We start from the raw sequence: 18,916 nt of genomic DNA, 5'->3' as shown, positions 1-18,916 counted from the left end.
GTTCTTCACTCCCTTTCTCCACTCTTCATTTTCTCATTTCATCTTCACTTTCCATCTCAAATCAACCATGAAACCCTACTTCAGTAAGTTTTGTTAGTTTTTTTTTTCTGATAAGGGTTGTGTTTCCAAATGGCCACTGCCAATCATTTGAATTGTTGGGTGATGATGCTGATGACCCATTTCATTTCCACCCTAGTTGTCACTCCCTCCCCTGGCTTCACCATCACAGTAGTTGTCGCAGACCCACCAGAACTGCCGCCACCAAAAAGATAAAATCCTAAACGATGGTGCCTACGTGGACATACCATGTGTCATAACTACACAATTCATGTTTACATACCAATGACATTGTGTGTGCCAAATCATTGACAATTAATGTCGTTGATGAAAATATAACAAAAGAACCACATTACATACTTTTAAAAAAAATTTGGGACCAAATTATTTTTTTAAAGAACTATTCTAGTAAATTAAATATTAATCCTAAATATAAAGAGAAAACGGTAATTAAACTAAATCTTTATTACATTGTGGTGGTGTAAGATGAGAAAATTTTAAATTTAAGATCGTGAGTCATAAAAATTTAAATACTTTTTATCATATAAAAATAATACTTATTAAAGTATAAATACAAAATCATGAAAGTGTAAGTTTTATGGAAGAGTAAAACTTAAAAAAATATCTTAAAAAAGATGTTATATTCAGACTCAAAAATATTATATGAACGTTATATTGAAAATCACATTAATATAGATAAAACCTACAAAACAAAGTTCAAAATCAAATTAATAATATTATCATTGAAGTTAATTTTTTGTAAAATGTTTAATAACATTGAAAAGACATAGAGAATTAAGATAAATAAGATTTAAAAATTATACGTTTAGATATCATAATAGTTTTAAAATTAAAGTTTTAATAAATAATTTTTAGCATTAAATACATTTTGATCTGTATAGTTTTGCGATGATGTAAATTTGGTTTTTATAAAATTTTAACTGTAGATTTGGTTATTTAATTTTTCAAAATTAAACAGTTTTAATACAAACTGGTGGGTGACCATTAGAAAAGTAGTAGTGTAAGGAAACGAAAAGAAGCTTCGTTGAAAAGTGGAATAAAAGATGAAACCGTGACTCTTAACACTGTGCCTCTTATTTACAAACCTCACACTTATAAATATGTAATATTTTTTTTTGTTAGTAGTTAGACATAAACCAATTTTTTTTAATATTTTAAAAAATTAAAAAATATTAATTATGTAATTAAAATTTGATATAATATTAGAGATATACATTTAGTCGATGAAGATATTTTATTATATATATAAATGAGTGCAATAAGCCAGAAGTTGAATTAGGTTTAACCCTAAACCCAGTACAATTTCTAATATTTAAATTAAAATTGTATATTAAGAAAATGACTTAAGTTAAGCCTAATGTTTTAAGATTGAGTGGTAATTGGAGCATCTTCATCAAACAATGGACCCAGAAAAGGGGCAAAAACGTTGGGCTGAAAATACTGCCATGTTTTCTAGCATTCAAATCTCCACATTTGGTCCTCAGATTCCACTTTTATAGTTCCACTGCGCCCACAGTGCCACCCAGAAAAAAAAAAGTTTCACTAAAGAGCGCAAAACAAGCTACAACCCCTCACACGTGCCATACACACGGGTGCCACCAACCTCTATAAATTTTCTAGAACCTTCCTACACGCACCTCGTCTGAATCTGATCTCTGCTACACTACACCGATATTTCCACCTTACCTTTCGTGAGTTTCGCCCCCAAAGTTTGGTTTTTTCCTGTGTTTCCTCTTCAGGGTTCTGATCCCTTACTGGTTTTGGATTTGGGCTTGTGCAGATTTTCGGATAATGGCGACGAAGAGGAGCGTGGGAACGTTGAAGGAGGGTGATTTGAAGGGGAAAAGGGTGTTCGTTAGGGTCGATCTGAACGTGCCTTTGGATGATAACTTAAACATCACCGATGACACTAGAGTCCGTGCTGCTGTTCCCACCATCAAGTACTTGACTGGTTATGGTGCCAAAGTGATCCTCTCTAGTCATTTGGTATGGTATTTGTGACTATTTTTCATTGTTTTTATGTGTCTGGGTGTTTTGCTTTAGCGTAGGAATGATTTGGAATCTGGGTTTGTGTTTTCGTTGGATTTAAGGTTTTGTTACTCTTGTGGTTTTTCGTTGATTCTTTATTGGCTATGTGTGTTTGTTTAATTGATAGTAACTGGGAAAGCCATGTCTTTCACTGTCTATATATTTATTTTTTATTTATTGAGGATTTGAATCTGAAAGGGAAAAAACTTAATTGTTACGCATAGTGATGCTTGTTATTTAATGAGATCTGTGAAACATGTCAATTTGAAATGATTGTTTTCTAATGAATATAGTTGTGGGGTATTAGTTATTGAGTTAACATATAAGTGTGATGTGAGTATTAGTGACTTGAAACGTGATTTTGCCTTGACTATTCTGTTTCCAGGGACGTCCAAAAGGTGTTACACCCAAATACAGTTTGAAGCCTCTTGTGCCAAGGTTGTCTCAACTTTTAGGAATTGAGGTTTGCCTCCTAACTGTTCTAGTATTTTTTTTGTTCAGATATTCCCCTTTTTGTTAACTGGATTTACTGTTACTTTATTGTGCCACTGTGTCTTGATTATAGGTTAAGATTGCAAATGACTGCATTGGTGAGGAAGTTGAGAAGTTGGTTGCAGGACTTCCAGAAGGTGGTGTTTTACTTCTAGAGAATGTTAGATTCTACAAAGAGGAAGAGAAGAATGATCCTGAGTTTGCAAAGAAGCTGGCTTCTCTTGCTGATGTCTATGTGAATGATGCATTTGGCACTGCCCACAGAGCTCATGCTTCCACAGAAGGAGTGGCCAAATATTTGAAGCCTGCTGTTGCAGGATTCCTTATGCAGAAGGTTTGTAGGAAGTAATCGCTAGCTCCATTATATATGTTAGCTAACCAATGTAATCTATGCAGTTGATTAATCTGTTATTTGTTTAATTGTTTCAGGAGCTTGATTATCTAGTTGGAGCCGTGTCTAACCCCAAGAGACCATTTGCTGCTATTGTGGGTGGGTCAAAGGTGTCTTCTAAGATTGGAGTTATTGAATCCTTGTTGGAGAAAGTTAATGTTCTATTGCTTGGTGGAGGAATGATCTTTACCTTTTACAAGGCCCAGGGTCTTTCCGTTGGGTCATCTCTTGTGGAAGAAGATAAACTAGACCTTGCAACTTCACTTCTTGAGAAGGCCAAGGCTAAAGGGGTTTCTTTGTTGCTTCCAACTGATGTGGTCATAGCAGACAAGTTTGCTGCTGATGCTAACAGCAAGGTACTAGATTTTTGTGAGTTTGGTTTAGTATGGTGTTCTTAACAATTTACACCCCCTCCCTTTGTCATGGGAAGACTCTCTTTAAACAAATGATCAACCAGGGACTAGGGAAAATGTGTGAAATCCACGATTAGAGTGTTCATATTACTCACTTCCCACATTCCAATGCACTTATAACTAGTAGTGTTTCAAGTGTTGAGATACCCTTTTAACTTTATTTATGTGTTCTCAGACTGTTTCAGCGTCAAGCATCCCCGATGGGTGGATGGGATTGGATATTGGTCCTGATTCTATCAAGACATTTAGTGAAGCATTGGATGCCACTCAAACTGTCATTTGGAATGGACCAATGGGTGTTTTTGAGTTTGAGAAGTTTGCCGCAGGAACAGAGGTATGAATGATAAAATATAGTAAATCATCCATTATAATTTTGAAAGGATAATCCAAATAAGTGAAACAATTAAATGTGATCTCCAACAATATGGATTGACAGTGCTTTGTATCTTTCAAGCAAATAGTCAACACTTGTTTCAATCTATTTTCTTGTACTTGTTTCATGTGGCTACATAGGTTTGAAAATTATATTAGTATAATATAATTTTTTTTCATAGTATTAATATTTGAGAGTTTATCGTTAAAAATATAAATTTTGCCTTTTATTTTTGCACCTGCATTAATATTGCTATATATTTATATTTATTTAATATTAATATATGCTTAAAAAGGTAATGCCATCAGTGAAAAACTTGTTTACTGTGAAATGTCACAATGATATGTATGAAAGGAATGTGATAAGTGAAAATTCTTGTTCACTGTGAAATGTCAAAATGCTTATATAAGAAGGGAATGATACTAGTAAAAATCCATAAACCTTATCTTCTAAATTTGACCATGAGTGTATGATCTAGAATTTCAGTTATCATTTCTTGATATGTTTTTCTATCTATAAAACCCTTATTGCAGTCCTGGTAAAACCTTTTTCTTGATTAAGTGACGAGTCTGCGGAGTTTTGCATGCACTGATGAATAAGCCTTAAAATCTGCTACTTCAACTTTTATAACTAGCAACTGGACTCTTTTGTGATAAGTGACTATATCCTTTTGTGCACAGGCCATAGCTAAGAAACTGGCAGAGCTGAGTGGCAAGGGAGTAACAACCATCATTGGAGGAGGTGACTCTGTGGCTGCTGTGGAGAAGGCTGGACTTGCAGATAAGATGAGCCACATCTCCACTGGTGGTGGTGCCAGCTTAGAGCTTCTTGAGGGGAAGCCACTCCCTGGTGTCCTTGCTCTTAATGATGCTTGAGCAAATACATCGAGCGGTTCACTCATTCCTTTGAAGTTTATGCTTTAATTATTGTTATGGTTGAGTTTCAGCCAACGATGGATTGAGGTACAATGATAATTGTTGCTCATGTAGAGGCTTAGCAGAGGATACGTTTCAAAATAAGATGGTTTTGTGGCATCTATGGTGATGTACTGAGCTTTGTTCATGAACAATGTCCATTTTCGGAGGAGTTTTGCTCGTATGTTTTTTTGCTTTCCTCAGCGGCCAATCTGTGTTCTTTTCCTCGAAGTCCTTTTATTTTATATGCTTCTGAATGGTTGGTTAAATTTGAAATATATCTGTATAGGAAAATGATATTGTGACAACTATACATCTCTGATGTGATAGGTTTAGAAATAAATATATATAATAAAGAGTAAATTTGTAATTAAATGATATAAAAAAGTATTAAAATAATAGTATTGGGAGTTGTAATGTGGTTGTATAAAAGAATGTGGTTTTCCATATAGATCTGCATATAGCTCTTCATTGGACTAAAGTTAAATGCAAATCTATAATTTATGGTAGAGATTGTACTTAGGATAAAAAATAAACTTGTATGGGTATTGTCTATATTGACAGAATATTTGAACGGATTGGATTTGAGGATAACTAATATGAATATGTTCATGATTGTGGGGTCTATGGTGTTCGATTGAACTTTGATCTTAGATGATTTTGAGCAATGATTATTTCCGAAGGATTCTTGGATCTGTTCCTTTGGTTTTCTGATCGGCCAATCTTGGTGTTATTTTCCTTGCAATTCTTTTTATTTGATATGTTTATGAATGAGGTTGGTTAAGTTTGAAATTTATGTGCCTACAAGTTTTCGTAGTTGGACATAAGTCAAATGCAGATGTGTAATTCATTGAAGAGATTGTACTTTGGATGAAAAAGAACTGCGTAGGTACTGTTTCTGTTGATAGAGAACATTTACATCGATCAAATATAAAATAAGTAATGTATGTTTTTTTTTAAAAAAATTGGGTACAAAAAGATTATATACATGTTCTTTTATTCTTATATTTGGAATTTTTTAATTTATTAAAACAATATAGTTTACTTCATACCTATATTTGCAATATTAATTTTCCAAAGGACCATGTTGGAGGTTTTAGATTCCGATTCCTACAATCACAAGAGGGTGATTAATTATTTAAATGAATAAAATTGATCCTGAAGAGAATAAGCAAAACCAGGAAATTGGCATTAGAACTTGGTGGTGGGCATGTATTATGAGATGTGTTTTTGTTTTGTAGTTCCTTTAGTAAATATCTTAATGTGGGAGGCCCATGGCTTGGAAAAAGATAGATGCTTCAATTTTGTGGCATAGGATGTGTTTGACAGAAAATAATGAAACAAGAGAACACTAGTTCAAGGCTGTGTGACAGCTAGTCGATAGATTAGTCTTTTTCAATCATTCAATGCCTTCTTCTCCACATACGTGATTTGTGATCACAAGGATAACACTTCATCACCAACCAACCAAGGGTGAAAGACTTCACACTAACCTTTTCATTCCATAGTAGTGAAATAAATTTACTCTGAGATATTAGAGTGATACTCAGAGGAGCTGAGTGCAACAACTTCCACTTCATATTATATTTCACTTTTGCATTTAATAGTGCAATGGTTCCTTTCTTCTTGTTGACTCAGGAAATTTGAAATTTGGTTTCCTTTCATAAAGGGGGCACTCTCCACCTAGTTTCCAGCATAGTCACCATCACAAAAGCAATGCATCCTTAAAGTTTCCTTATGCTTATAGCAAAACCAATTACATTAAAAATTCTTTTAAAAATTGTTAAATCAATTTCTCGTCTAGTCATTTGTGAAATGGTTAGATACACAGCCCCCTTCATTTCTTTGATATCATTCTATTAAAAAATTAGGTAACATTAGAATGAACTAATGTGAAATAGATTTTGGGCATTGAACCTGAATGTGATTTAATAATATACTTGATGAAAAACTAATTTGATAGATACTGGAAACATAAAGGAAATAGGGTCATGTCTCTACAAATGAGGTTGTTTCATTGTATGTCATTAAGAGAGAGTGTGACAACAAAATAATTGCAAGAGTGATACTTGTTGTTTTGATGTCAAATTAAGAGGACTTTAGCGTAAACCTGTCTAACGCTAGAGAGATGATAGCATAGAAGTGGTCAGATGACCTCTAATCGTCTCCCAACGAATCCAATAGTGAAATCAATAAATTAGTATTTAGAATATATCTACAAGCAATAAAAGTTAGCAATAACAATAACAATAAAAAAGGAGTTAAAGTAGTTGCATAAAATATAAAAGAGATTAAAACAACAAATAAAAAACGGTTGATCCCCAAGTTCTTCCACCAATGAATTTTGCATAGGTCATATAAAGATTATCATCCTTCAATTCTCACATAGAGCTAAACTAGATTGAACATGCGTCAATCTGATTCAACTTAAACTCACTATTAAAGCATGCGTCTACTAGTTTAATCAATACCCACTTTGTTCCTTGCGTATACTCCATGGGAATGTTTATCTCCTCTCTCTTGAATCATGCGCTCAAGAAACTAATTAGAACAATGCAAACTAACTAAGAGATCAAAGTTTAAGATAAGGAAGACTTCAATCATGCGTTCAAGTACAACCTCTCACAACAACTAGTTTTTTTCTAGGAGATTAGAAATTAAAACAAGTGCTATAAAGAATTAAAAAACAAAACTTTTATTGATCAAAACCTCAGAACTCAATGGAAAATTACAAAGAAATCAACCAAAAAGGCTTAGTCTTCCATGCGGAGGCAAAACAAAAGAATTAAAAAGAAGAAAAGAAACTAAGAAAACCCTATGAAACTTCCTGAAACGCGATCCCTAAAAGCTCCCTCTTCCTTCCTCTGAGGTCTTTTTTATAATCTTCTTCTCCTTGTACAAAATCAGATTAAAAATATGCCTTATGTTATTGTTTTACAATTATCAGATATTTATTTTCCTGTTCCAAATTATTATACATATATCTTCATTTCCAAATAGTGTCAAATTTTTTTCTCGTTTCTTTTTCATATATATTGTTTCTAATTTTTTTTTTCAGATTTGTACATTGACTGTAATTGATTCCAGCAGAACTGCTGGGAGAGGTATTGTAAAATATTTTCTTAAATAATATTATCAAAGTATATTTGCTCTATTTTTGAAGGATTTTGGAGAGGAATTTTAAGTGCAAGATTTTTAGAGAATATCCTTGCAGAAATGCATTCAGTTCCTTTTTTGGGATATTTGCAAATTTAATTATCTAATTCTTCATTTCAGATTCGGTTTCCTGTTTTGATTCAAAAGAAGCAACTTGCGTTAAAAATACATAATTAATATAAATAATAATTAAGGCCCAAATAAACTCAACTAAAAGAATATTAATTAAAACAAAGGAATTATTTATTATTACATTCCAATAATTTATGATTAAAGTAATAAGTGTAAATAAATTTATGTTCATTAAAGAGATAGATTGAGAAAAGGTGATTGAAGAAACTATTTACATAGGGACTCTCATGGATAAAGGAAAGTGTTTGTCTCTATTATAATTGAATGTATGGTATCTTAGAATCATATTGTCCGATCCTTAAGATGTCCATTATTTTTCATCATTATATGCTTATTTTCCGTGTGGTATTAGAGCATGGTTGTTCAAATTTATGATTATCCATGAATGATGTTTTTCACAATTTTATGAAACCTACTTTTAAAATTATGAATATCGCAAAGAAAGTAATATCTTTTGAGGATAAATTTTAAAGTTTAATTTATCCTTTTATTTCTGTTATGTTATAAATTGATTTTGCTTTATTTGAATGCAAGATGAAAATATTATGATAAATAAAAGTAATGACATAAATGTATATTTTTATATTTTGTTGATGAATAATATTATTTCTGAAAGTAATTGTATAATAGATTTGTAGTTACCAAAGTGGTCAAGTCTTTATGTTTTTTTTTTTAATTCCAAAGTTAGTGAATGATATTATTTCTAAAACTATTTGTATGATAGCATTGTAATCGCCAAAGTGACCAAATATTTGTTTTTTTAATTTTAAAATAGTGATGAATTTTATTTTAATTAATATATTATTTCTTGAATTATTTGTATGATATATTTGTAATCGTCAAAGCAATCAAATATCTGTTTTTTTTAATTTCAAATTAGTTATGAATTTTATTTTAATTAATATATTATTTATGAAATTATTTGTATGATAGATTTGTAATCACCAAAGTGATCAAATATTTATGTTTTATTTAATTACAAATTAGTAATTAATTCTATTTCAATTACCTATAGAATTGATGTTAAATGATTGATTTATGGGTTAATTGAAGTTCATTGTTATAAGACATTTGTGGATCACTCAAAGGTTAATTAATTGTCCTTATAATTAATGGTTATGATTGTTGATAGCGAGTATGAATTATTATTTTTATATGTATATCCAAAGATAATAAGTATTTATAGTTAATGCATATGTCCTTCCAAATAATGTTAATCTTATTAGCATTATTTTATTTTGTGTATTAATGTATCACCCAAAGGAGAACATTAGTATACATAGTATGTTTGTTTGTAATTAGAATCTATATTATATGTTTGGTTTATGACTCAAAGTATTAATGTTAAGCATGTGTTAATTGAAGTATTTGTTCCCGTGTCTTTACATTTACATGGTAAGTTTGTTTTGATCTTTAATAGATTGAATTTTCCTGATTGTAGTGAACAAGTTCAATTTTACTTAGGTGTGTTGGATCTTGATTTGACCTTTGAAGTTGAGAAACATGTTGATATTACTAATGCTAGTAGCATTAAAGAGAAAGCTCATTATAGGACTTGGAAAAGGTCAAACAGACTTAGCGTGATGTTTATGCAAATGAGCATAGCAAATAATATTAAGTTTATTCTTCCCAAAACTAAAAGTGCAAAAGAATTTGAGATTTGTGGAAGAACGCTTTTAAACTACTAATGAGTCTTTGTCAGAACATTAATGAGTACCTTAACTACCATGAAATTTGATAGTTCTAGTACTATGCACGAGCATGTCATTAAGATGACAAATATTGCAGAAAAACTTAAGTATCATGAAATGGCAGTGAATAAAGCTTTTCTTGTGCAGTTCATCTTGAACTAATTATCGTTTGAGTATGGTCTTTTTCAAATGAACTATAATAAAATAAAAGACAAATGGAATGTGCATGAATTGCATAGTATGATAGTTCAAAAAGAGACCAGACTTAAGAATCAAAGAAGTAACCTCATTCATTATGTAAATAATCAAGAAGTTGAAAAGAAAGTTCATAGGTAATGTGGAAAGACTAAAAAAACCACTAAAGTTTAATGCGTCCTCTACTAAAATCTAGAAAAAAAATGATAAATGTCATTTATGTGAGAATTCTGGACATTTACAGAAGTACTACCCTAAAACATAAAATTTGGTTCGAAAAGAAAGGTGAGCATAATGCTTATGTATGTTTTGAATCAAACATAACTGAAGTTCCACATAATACTTGGTGGATTGATTCTGGATGTATAACTCATGTTTCTAATACAATGCAATGATTCCTTTCAACCCGAATGAGGAGTTTGTCTCCATAGGGAATTGAGTGAAAGTTCCAGTAGAAGCTGTCGGGACTTATCATTTAATCCTTGACAATAGATTTTATTTAAAATTGTTTGATACTTTTATGTACCTAGTATTTTTAGAATTTAGTTTTTTTTTTTGTCTAAACTTGATGTTGTTGGATACTATTCTAAGTTTGGGAATGATTGTTTCAGTTTGTATAAGTGTACTTGTATTGTTGCATTTAGTACACTTTATGATGGTTTATATAAATTGAATCTTGATAATTTATATGCTGAAACTCTTATGACATTGCATCATAATGTTGACACTAAGCATATTTTAGTGAATGAATCTTCTGCTTACTTGTGGCATAAGCGTTTGAGACATATTTCCAAAGAAAGGGTGCATAGATCAATAAAGAATGATATACTTTCAAATTTAGGTTTTACTGATTTAAATGTATGTGAATGCTTTGGATATTTATATAAATAAAGTGGAAAGATAAATAGATAGAAAGGTGAAAATTTTTAGGTCAAATAAAGGTGATGAATATTATGGAAAGTATGATGAAAGTGGACAAGACTCTGGTCCATTTGCTAAGTTCCTTGAGAAATGAGGTATTTGTGCTCAATACACAATGTCAAATACACCACAACAAAATGGTGTGTAAGAAAGACATAATCGAACCTTAATCATTGTGAATGTATGCTTTAAAAACTGCAATGTATTTGTTGAACAAGGTTCTTAGAAAGGCAGTTCAAAAGACAAATTGTGGATAGGCGGAAAATCCAATTTGAGACACTTCATGTTTTGGGTTTTCAGACATAAATTAGAATATATAATCCACAAGAAACGAAACTAGATGCCAGAACAATTAATGGACATTTAATTGGCTATCTAGTAAAGTCAAAAGAGTATATGTTTTACTGTCTTACCCGTAGTACAAGTATTGTTGAAACTAAAAATGTCTGGTTCATTGAGAATGGTGAAATCAGTGGGAGTGAAGCTTCACGAAATGTGGAGATTAAGGAAGTTAAAGTACAAGTTCCTTTAACTAGTACCTCTACTTCAAGAATTGTCATTCCTCATGTTGCGAATCACACAATGATGGCGAAGAAGAACAAATTAATGATCCCGAGACTAACAGTGAACATGTAGTCGAACAATCAGAATAAATAATGTTAAGATTCGCTATTTAGAATGATTATGTGGTTTATTTACAAGAGTCAAAAAATGACTTAGGCATTGATAATAATCTAGATTCATTTTTAAAAGCGATTAATGGTGATAATTATGATAAATGGTTAAATGCAATTAAAGATGAGCCTAAATCAATGACACAAAATGATGTATGAGACCTTATGAAATGTTTAGAAGGATGCAAGGGAGTTAGATGTAAATGGGTCTTTAAGACTAAACGTGATTGAATGTTACAAGGTCTGACTTGTTGCCAAATGTTTTACTCAAAAGAATGACATTGACTATAAGGAAACATTTTTTCTTGTTTCTAAGAAAGATTCCTTCAAAATAATCATGACATAAGTAACTCATTATGATCTTGAGTTGCGCAAGATAGATGTTAACAATGCCTTTTTGAACGGGAATTTAGAAGATGATGTTTATGTGGACCAACTAGTGGGGTTCATTGAAGAATGAAAGAAATACATGGTGTGTAAACTTAAAAAAATAATATATGGACTTAAACAAGATTCCAGACAATGGTATCTAAAGTTCAATGATGCTATTATGTCCTTTGAATTTAAGAAAAACATGATTGATCAGTGTATATATCTGAAGGTCAATGGGAGCAAATTTATATTTATGATTCTATATCTTGCTTGTAGCTAATAATCTTAATCTATTAAGTGAGACTAAGAAGTTTATCTCTAACAACTTTGAAATGAAATATATATGTGGGACATACTATGATAGGAATGAAATATTATGTGATAGATCACAATGATTGATAGGCTTGTCTCAAAAAGAATATATTAATAAAGTTTTAGAAAGATTTAGAATGAATAAATGTTTAACATCTCTCATTCCAATACAAAATGGAGACAATTTAGTCTCATAATGTCTAAAGAATGATTTGGAATGAAAACAGATGAAGAATATCCCTTATGCATATGTTGTTGGGAGTTTAATGTATGCTCAAGCATGTACAAGGTCATATTTTAGTTTTGTCATTGGTATGCTTAGTAGATACCATAGTAATCCAGAATTGGATTATTGGAAAGTTGCAAAGAAAGTCTTAAGATACTTACAAGGGACAAAGAATCGCATGCTTACTTATGGGAGATATGATCATCTTTAGGTGATTGGATATAGAAATTCAGATTTTGTTGGTTATATGGATACAAGAAAGTCTACATTTAGTTATCTCTATCTTTTAGCCGGATGAATGGTTTAATGGAAAAGTGTGAAGCAGTCAATCCTTACTGCATCCACTATGGAAGCTGAATTTGTGACATGCTTTAAGGCCATAGTTCAAACTAATTGGTTACGGATTTTTATCTCAAAACTTGGAGTATTTAACAGTATTTCCAAGACGCTGAGGATTTATTGTCTGCAACCAATTGTTTTCTTTTCTAAGAACAACAAGTATTCCAAATGTGTTGAGCATATGGAATTGAAATACTTTGTCGTTAAGGAAGAAGTTTAGAAATATAGAGTGTCAATAGAACATATTAACACTAATATTATGATTGTCGACCCTTTAACAAAATGGTTATCGTCCAAAACAATTACTAGTCATGTTGAGAATATGGACATTATGTTTAATAATGTATGTTGAATGTTGTTAATGGTTATTTGACACTTTGAGCTCATTGATATACATGTTTATGAAATCTTTGTTTTTCACTTTATGAATATGCGTGCAAATTATGATGTGGAAAACAAATTATGTTATTCTTGAATATGACATTATGTTTGAACCAATTATGATTTTTTTCTTTGTAAAGTCATATTAAAGAGAAAGGGTGATATAGTAATACATGAAAGGAAATATGTTGATTAAATGACATGTAATCGCCATGTCTCTTATTATTTATGTATCCTTAATTTTGATTAATGATTATAGAACTAATTTATGTAAGGATTTTAATGCGCATTATGATTTATGTAATTATTAAATCATGAAGTATTATAGCTCCACACGAGTCAAGTGGGAGAATGTTAGAAAATTTTATAACATTATAATGTGACTCATGTGAAATAGATTTTAGGCCTTGGACTTGAATGTGATTCAATAATATAAAATGACATATTGGTTAATATGAGAGGTTATATATATCTTATGATACTTGATGAAAAACTAATTTGATGGAGATTGGGAAACATAAAGGAGATAGGGTTTTGTCTTTGCAAATGAGGTTGTCTCACTGCAGACCATCAAGAAAGAGTGTGACAAGAAAAGAATCACAAGAAATATATTAAGAAAAAGTGATTGAAGAAACTACTCACATAGAAACTCTCATGGATCAAGATAGGTATCTATCTCTATTATAATTGATTGTATAGTATGTGAGAATCATATATTGTAAGATCCTTATGATGTGCTACACTTTAATTTTACACATTCAACTTAAATTCTTCAAAAGTTTTTAGATCTTTAAGTTCACCCATCATTTTCATTGAACCCCTTTTATATTTTTTTTAACAATGTCCAGGTTTGCTAGTAGCACCAAAAGTTATATCACCAACATAAATTTGTATAATAAGAAAGTGACTCAAAGTCTCTGTGGAATGGAGTTGTATCAACTTTTTCTCTTGAAAATCTTTTTTTTTTATAGTGAAACTAGTTTCCATTGCTTTGTATATATTATACATAACTTAAAGCATGATAGTGTGGCAGTAACTAATAGATTTATTTTAATTTAAAATAGATTACACTGGCAGCAAATTTTGCACCGTACCTTTCATTTTCTGTTCCTGCAATAGTCCTCGTCATTGTTTAAGACTTATTACACTGTGCACGTGACCAAATGGCACCACTCACGAGTGTTATATAAGACAAATCAAAGTGCAAAATGCTGCTGCCAGTAACTCAAGGATTTATTTTGAATTTATGGCTCTCAGCCAGTGTTTACAGTTACACGCAATTTATGAGTGAAGCCAATAACTCAAGCATGATTAAATTTACACTAACAGACTCGGAATGGTCCTACAACATATGCTCTTTCACAGGATTGACAACACTGACAACTGGGATGGGAAAAATTTCCATGATGACACTTATCTTACACAGGGACTGGTGTGGCTTCATCAAGAGCAACGACTCCAGGAAGCTCTTTCCCTTCCAATAACTCCAAACTGGCACCACCACCAGTAGATATGTGACTCATGACATTGGCAACTCCAACTTTCTCCACAGCTGCAACAGAATCTCCTCCTCCAATAATTGTGGTGACCCCCTTTTCACTGAGATCAGCTAGCTTCTTGGCAATAGCCTGAAAGAAGGGTACAAAATGCAAATTATGTACAGTGCACACATTTATTAGTCAAACAGAATAGATTATTCTGTTAGCAGACATTTGAATCACCCCTAATCTGACACATTATTTTCATAAATGAAAAGCATATAGTTTACGGAGATGTACGAATCACATCACGAAAAATAACTCCTACTGCATATCTCTGAGATTATACGTATCAGTTTGAGTGGACATTGTTTATATTTACAGCAAACATGTTTGCTGTAACATTTAATTTGAACAGAACTCCTTATGAGTGTGTTCTCGCAGCATACCTCTGTCCCAACAGCAAACTTGTCAAATTCAAACACTCCCATTGGTCCATTCCATATGATGGTTTTGGTAGTATCCAATGCTTCATTGAATGACTTAACAGAATCGGGACCAATATCCAATCCCATCCAGCCATCAGGGATGGCAGACGCTGGCACGACCTAAAAGGTTAACAAAGAAAGTAAGTACTAGCTGCAAATGATTCAGATTGAATAAAGAACAATATTACAAATAAGTGTTTGCAATATTATTAATATTTTAAGTGGTTTAATTTTGACCGATACCTTTAGCTAAAGAAACTTAGAAATTAGAAAACAAACCTTGCTGTTTGCATCAGGAGCAAATTTGTCTGCAATCACCACATCACTAGGTAACAAGAGAGACACCCCCTTTTCCTTGGCTTTTGCAAGTAGTGTTGTAGCAAGATCCAATTTATCTTCCTCTACAAGGGAAGATCCGACTGAAAGACCTTGTGCCTTGTAAAATGTGAAGATCATTCCACCACCAAGAAGAAGGATGTCAACCTTTTCTAAAAGTGACTCAATCACTCCAATTTTAGATGAGACCTTGGAACCACCAACAATGGCGGCAAATGGTCTTTTTGGGCTTGATACTGCCCCAACAAGGTAATCAAGTTCCTAACAAATGAACAATGCACATGAAAATAGTTATTACAACATATTTTGATCAAATATACATATAAATTTAAAAAAAAACAATAACTTCTCCTAGAAGAGTAATTGATGTTTTATATAAAGTTTCATTTTACATCAAGTGATCAAACTTAATAATTTTATAACATGATTCTCAATGAAAATGGTAGTAATGTGGGATTGAGACTTTCAGAAGATTTATTGAGAGTTTGCAGAATTTTAGGTTTAGCTGATGATAATTGATAAGCAAAAGCAAAGTGATAAACACACCTTTTGCAAAAGAAAACCAGCAACAGATGGCTTTAAGAATTTAGTAACCCCCTCTGTTGATGCATGTGCCCTATGAGCAGTACCAAATGCATCATTCACAAACAGATCTGCCAGAGAGGCAAGCTTTTTTGCATGCTCAGGATCATTCTTTTCTTCCTCCTTGTAAAACCTCACATTTTCTAGAAGAAGAACACCTCCATCTGGAAGAGAAGCCACCAACTTTTCCACTTCTGGACCAATACTATCCTCAGCCTTGACAACCTGCAAATTATCCGTATCAAAACACAAGTCAAGAACATTGTCATAACTACCAAGAAAATTACAACACTTAAAGATCTCTTTATACATATTCCTCAATGATCAACATAAACATACCGGGAAACCAATGAGTTCAGAAAGCCGAGGTACAAGAGGCCCCAAGCTGTATTTGGGAGTGACACCCTTTGGTCGCCCCTGGAAATTACATAAAAAAATCACAACAATTCAACTTACAAGTGCAGCCATAATAGTTCACACAAATGTACTCTTAAACTTGTATCAAGACAGCCTACATCTACATTACCAAAACATTTCTTCTGACTACAAATTTCACAATTATGATAGGAAATTGGATTGTTCTCTACTAAATGCAGCACCCTTTTGCTCCTAATACTCTTTAAGAAAATCCACTTTCATAAGCACAGACCCAACACACAGAGCAAATAAATGAACTTCGTAATTATAAAACATGGTAAGGCAAATACAGCATAATTGACAATAATTAAAGAATCCACGAAAACCCCCTTCATCCACATACCGAGTTGCTTAAAACCTGATTTTAGAAAAAAAAATTCAAAAACAAACAGCTCTTTGAAGTAAATAAATCACTTAAATTCCCTCAAAAAAATGAGCACAACAAGGTTATAACTTGCAGGAGCAGTTCCCTCACAATTATTGCTATAGTGGGAAATTGGAGACAAATTGATGAATGCCTATTAAAGATTAGAGGCAATGCACCGTTTCCAGCAATTTCTACGAAATGATTACAAAATAGAAAATACGAAAGGAAATCGGAAGATAAAGATGTGATATGTCGAGAAAAATAATCGTCACCTTGAATTAACAATTAAAAGATAAGAATCAAATCCTATATCAGTCACAAAGCATAAGCTTCAATTCAAAACATGAGTTTAATCTAATACAAAAGTCAACATAAGCCTATTTATACTTCAGACCAAAACTACTGGATTCATCCACTAATTACACTCATCCAATAAGTCATATAACTAGTCCATAAAAGTATCTAATTACAAAAACGTAGAAATAAATACAAAAATATAAAATTATTATTTTAGTCTCAATTCTCCTTTTCTTATCCTTTATGCATGCACTCATCACAAATGCAGCTGCAATCAAGGAGACCAAGACACCAAAAAGCCTTAAGGAGACCGAAATTGCATCATGCTTTTCAAAATCTTGGAGCAAATATACAACATGATCCAAGATGCCACTTAAGTTTCTTTAGTTATTAAAATTTTTGGTCAGATAGAAGTAGCTTCCGTAATGTATTGCTAAAACTTCATAGTACCACAAACTTCGACAAGTACTACTACATGAGTGATCAACCAATCAGAATTGAAGTTTCACCACTATAGTCACTCCTTGTTACCCTGATCTAGATGGAACTCGAATTCTCTAATTCTAACCGAATAACAGTGAAAAAGTAAAGAGATGTGTACAAATTTTGCGAGACTCGTTAAATTTTGATGAGGAGGAACTTCTATAGGAGAGTAAAAGAAGAAGACAAACCATGCCCGAAGCGAACGTAGGAAAGAGAGAAGACAAACCAAGTGGCTAGAGAGGATGACTTTGGCGCCGTTTTGGATGAGGTATTTGATGGTGGGAATGGCGGCGCGGATTCTGGTGTCGTCAGTGATGTTCTGGTTGTCGTCGAGCGGGACGTTGAGGTCCGCCCTCACGAACACCTTCTTTCCTTTCAAGTCCGCCGCAGACAGGTCGCCCACGCTCTTCTTGGCCATCGACACCACCCCTCTCCTGCCCCTCCCGACCTTCACCGCGGCCACCCGCGCAGCCACATTCGCCGCCAGCAGCGGGTCCGCGGCCGTGAAGCCCAGACGGCGGGTGAGGGGGCGGACGCGGAGGGAGGAGGAGAGCTGGACGCGCGAGGAAGAGGAGGCGGCGGGGGTGGCGGAGTGGAGGAGAGAGAAAGTGGTGGGGGCTGCGGCTGAGGCCATTGCAGAGAAAGTGTTTGATTTGAGTGAGTGTGACGAAAAAGCAGTGTGAAAGAAGGGATTTGTTGATTTTGTATTTGGTGAAGGGAGAAAGATGTGGACGTGGAGTACGAAGAGAGAACGATTGGGTGTGGTGAGAGGATTTTGGATTTCTCTTATCGTTCAGGAGAGGTTCAAGATCTTCCTTCTTTTTACTCCTATTTTATTCCACCCACTCCCTACCACAACCTTTCTCCTTCAAACAACACCATCAATTTGTCTTTTTGCAAATTCTTCTGCTTCAATTTTTTACTTCTTTACTTCTAATGTTATCAATGAAGACAAAACTGCATTTTAGTTCTACCTATTTTTCTCAACTTTAATTTCAAGTTTGGATCAATTATTTTGGTTTGCTAAAAAGTATTTAGATTCACTTTATTTGTTTTGTTTCTTTTTAACTTTGTTAACTTAATCACATTTAAAACTCTTTCGGGAGTCATGCAAATGAACAACAAACCATATTTTTCTCGAACAGTGCAATGGGAATTCTTTTGAAGAGATAACAAGCATCATACCATACATTAAAAAAAATAGATTGAGAGAGAAAAAGAGGGAGGTGAAATGCAATCTCAAGAATCTCCTAATGTTATTGGATGTGAGTTTTTTTTTTTTTTTTTCCTTATCTCCTACTTTTAATTATATTGCATTTATAAAAATGAATTTTAGTATATATAATGGTTTGTCTTATTTTAGTATTGGGTAAATCTTTT

General features: G+C 32.7%; 2 protein-coding genes across 2 annotated transcripts; one reads left to right on the top strand and one right to left on the bottom strand.

Annotated features, from left to right (window-relative positions):
* Positions 1 to 1,355: 1,355 nt before the first annotated feature.
* LOC137834994 (phosphoglycerate kinase, cytosolic) lies at positions 1,356 to 4,900 on the top strand. The gene is made up of 7 exons (XM_068643286.1): positions 1,356 to 1,769; positions 1,859 to 2,064; positions 2,492 to 2,569; positions 2,672 to 2,932; positions 3,028 to 3,345; positions 3,578 to 3,736; positions 4,456 to 4,900. The coding sequence occupies exons 2-7, from the start codon at positions 1,870 to 1,872 to the stop codon at positions 4,648 to 4,650; spliced, it is 1,206 nt and encodes a 401-aa protein (XP_068499387.1). The 5' UTR covers positions 1,356 to 1,769; positions 1,859 to 1,869; the 3' UTR covers positions 4,651 to 4,900.
* A 9,403-nt stretch (positions 4,901 to 14,303) lies between these two features.
* Positions 14,304 to 18,471, bottom strand: LOC137834993 (phosphoglycerate kinase 3, cytosolic). Its single transcript, XM_068643285.1, has 6 exons — positions 17,763 to 18,471; positions 16,312 to 16,389; positions 15,937 to 16,197; positions 15,334 to 15,651; positions 15,016 to 15,174; positions 14,304 to 14,716 (listed from the first exon to the last, which is right to left on the bottom strand). The coding sequence occupies exons 1-6, from the start codon at positions 18,168 to 18,170 to the stop codon at positions 14,507 to 14,509; spliced, it is 1,434 nt and encodes a 477-aa protein (XP_068499386.1). The 5' UTR covers positions 18,171 to 18,471; the 3' UTR covers positions 14,304 to 14,506.
* Positions 18,472 to 18,916: the final 445 nt, after the last annotated feature.

Source organism: Phaseolus vulgaris, chromosome 5 (genome assembly GCF_051622355.1).
Source record: "Phaseolus vulgaris cultivar YP4 chromosome 5, ASM5162235v1, whole genome shotgun sequence".
Taxonomy (NCBI): Eukaryota; Viridiplantae; Streptophyta; class Magnoliopsida; order Fabales; family Fabaceae; genus Phaseolus; species Phaseolus vulgaris.
This window is presented reverse-complemented; position numbering and strand designations above follow the sequence as displayed.

Excerpts from the sequence above, each read along its gene's own strand:
- LOC137834994 (XM_068643286.1), top strand. The coding sequence starts at position 1,870 with ATGGCGACGAAGAGGAGCGTGGGAACGTTGAAGGAGGGTGATTTGAAG. Across the intron at positions 2,065-2,491 it reads TGATCCTCTCTAGTCATTTG|GGACGTCCAAAAGGTGTTAC; the intron begins GTATGGTATTTG and ends TTCTGTTTCCAG. Across the intron at positions 3,346-3,577 it reads CTGCTGATGCTAACAGCAAG|ACTGTTTCAGCGTCAAGCAT; the intron begins GTACTAGATTTT and ends ATGTGTTCTCAG.
- LOC137834993 (XM_068643285.1), bottom strand. The coding sequence starts at position 18,170 with ATGGCCTCAGCCGCAGCCCCCACCACTTTCTCTCTCCTCCACTCCGCC. Across the intron at positions 16,390-17,762 it reads TCATCCTCTCTAGCCACTTG|GGGCGACCAAAGGGTGTCAC; the intron begins GTTTGTCTTCTC and ends TGTAATTTCCAG. Across the intron at positions 16,198-16,311 it reads CTGAACTCATTGGTTTCCCG|GTTGTCAAGGCTGAGGATAG; the intron begins GTATGTTTATGT and ends GATAATTTGCAG.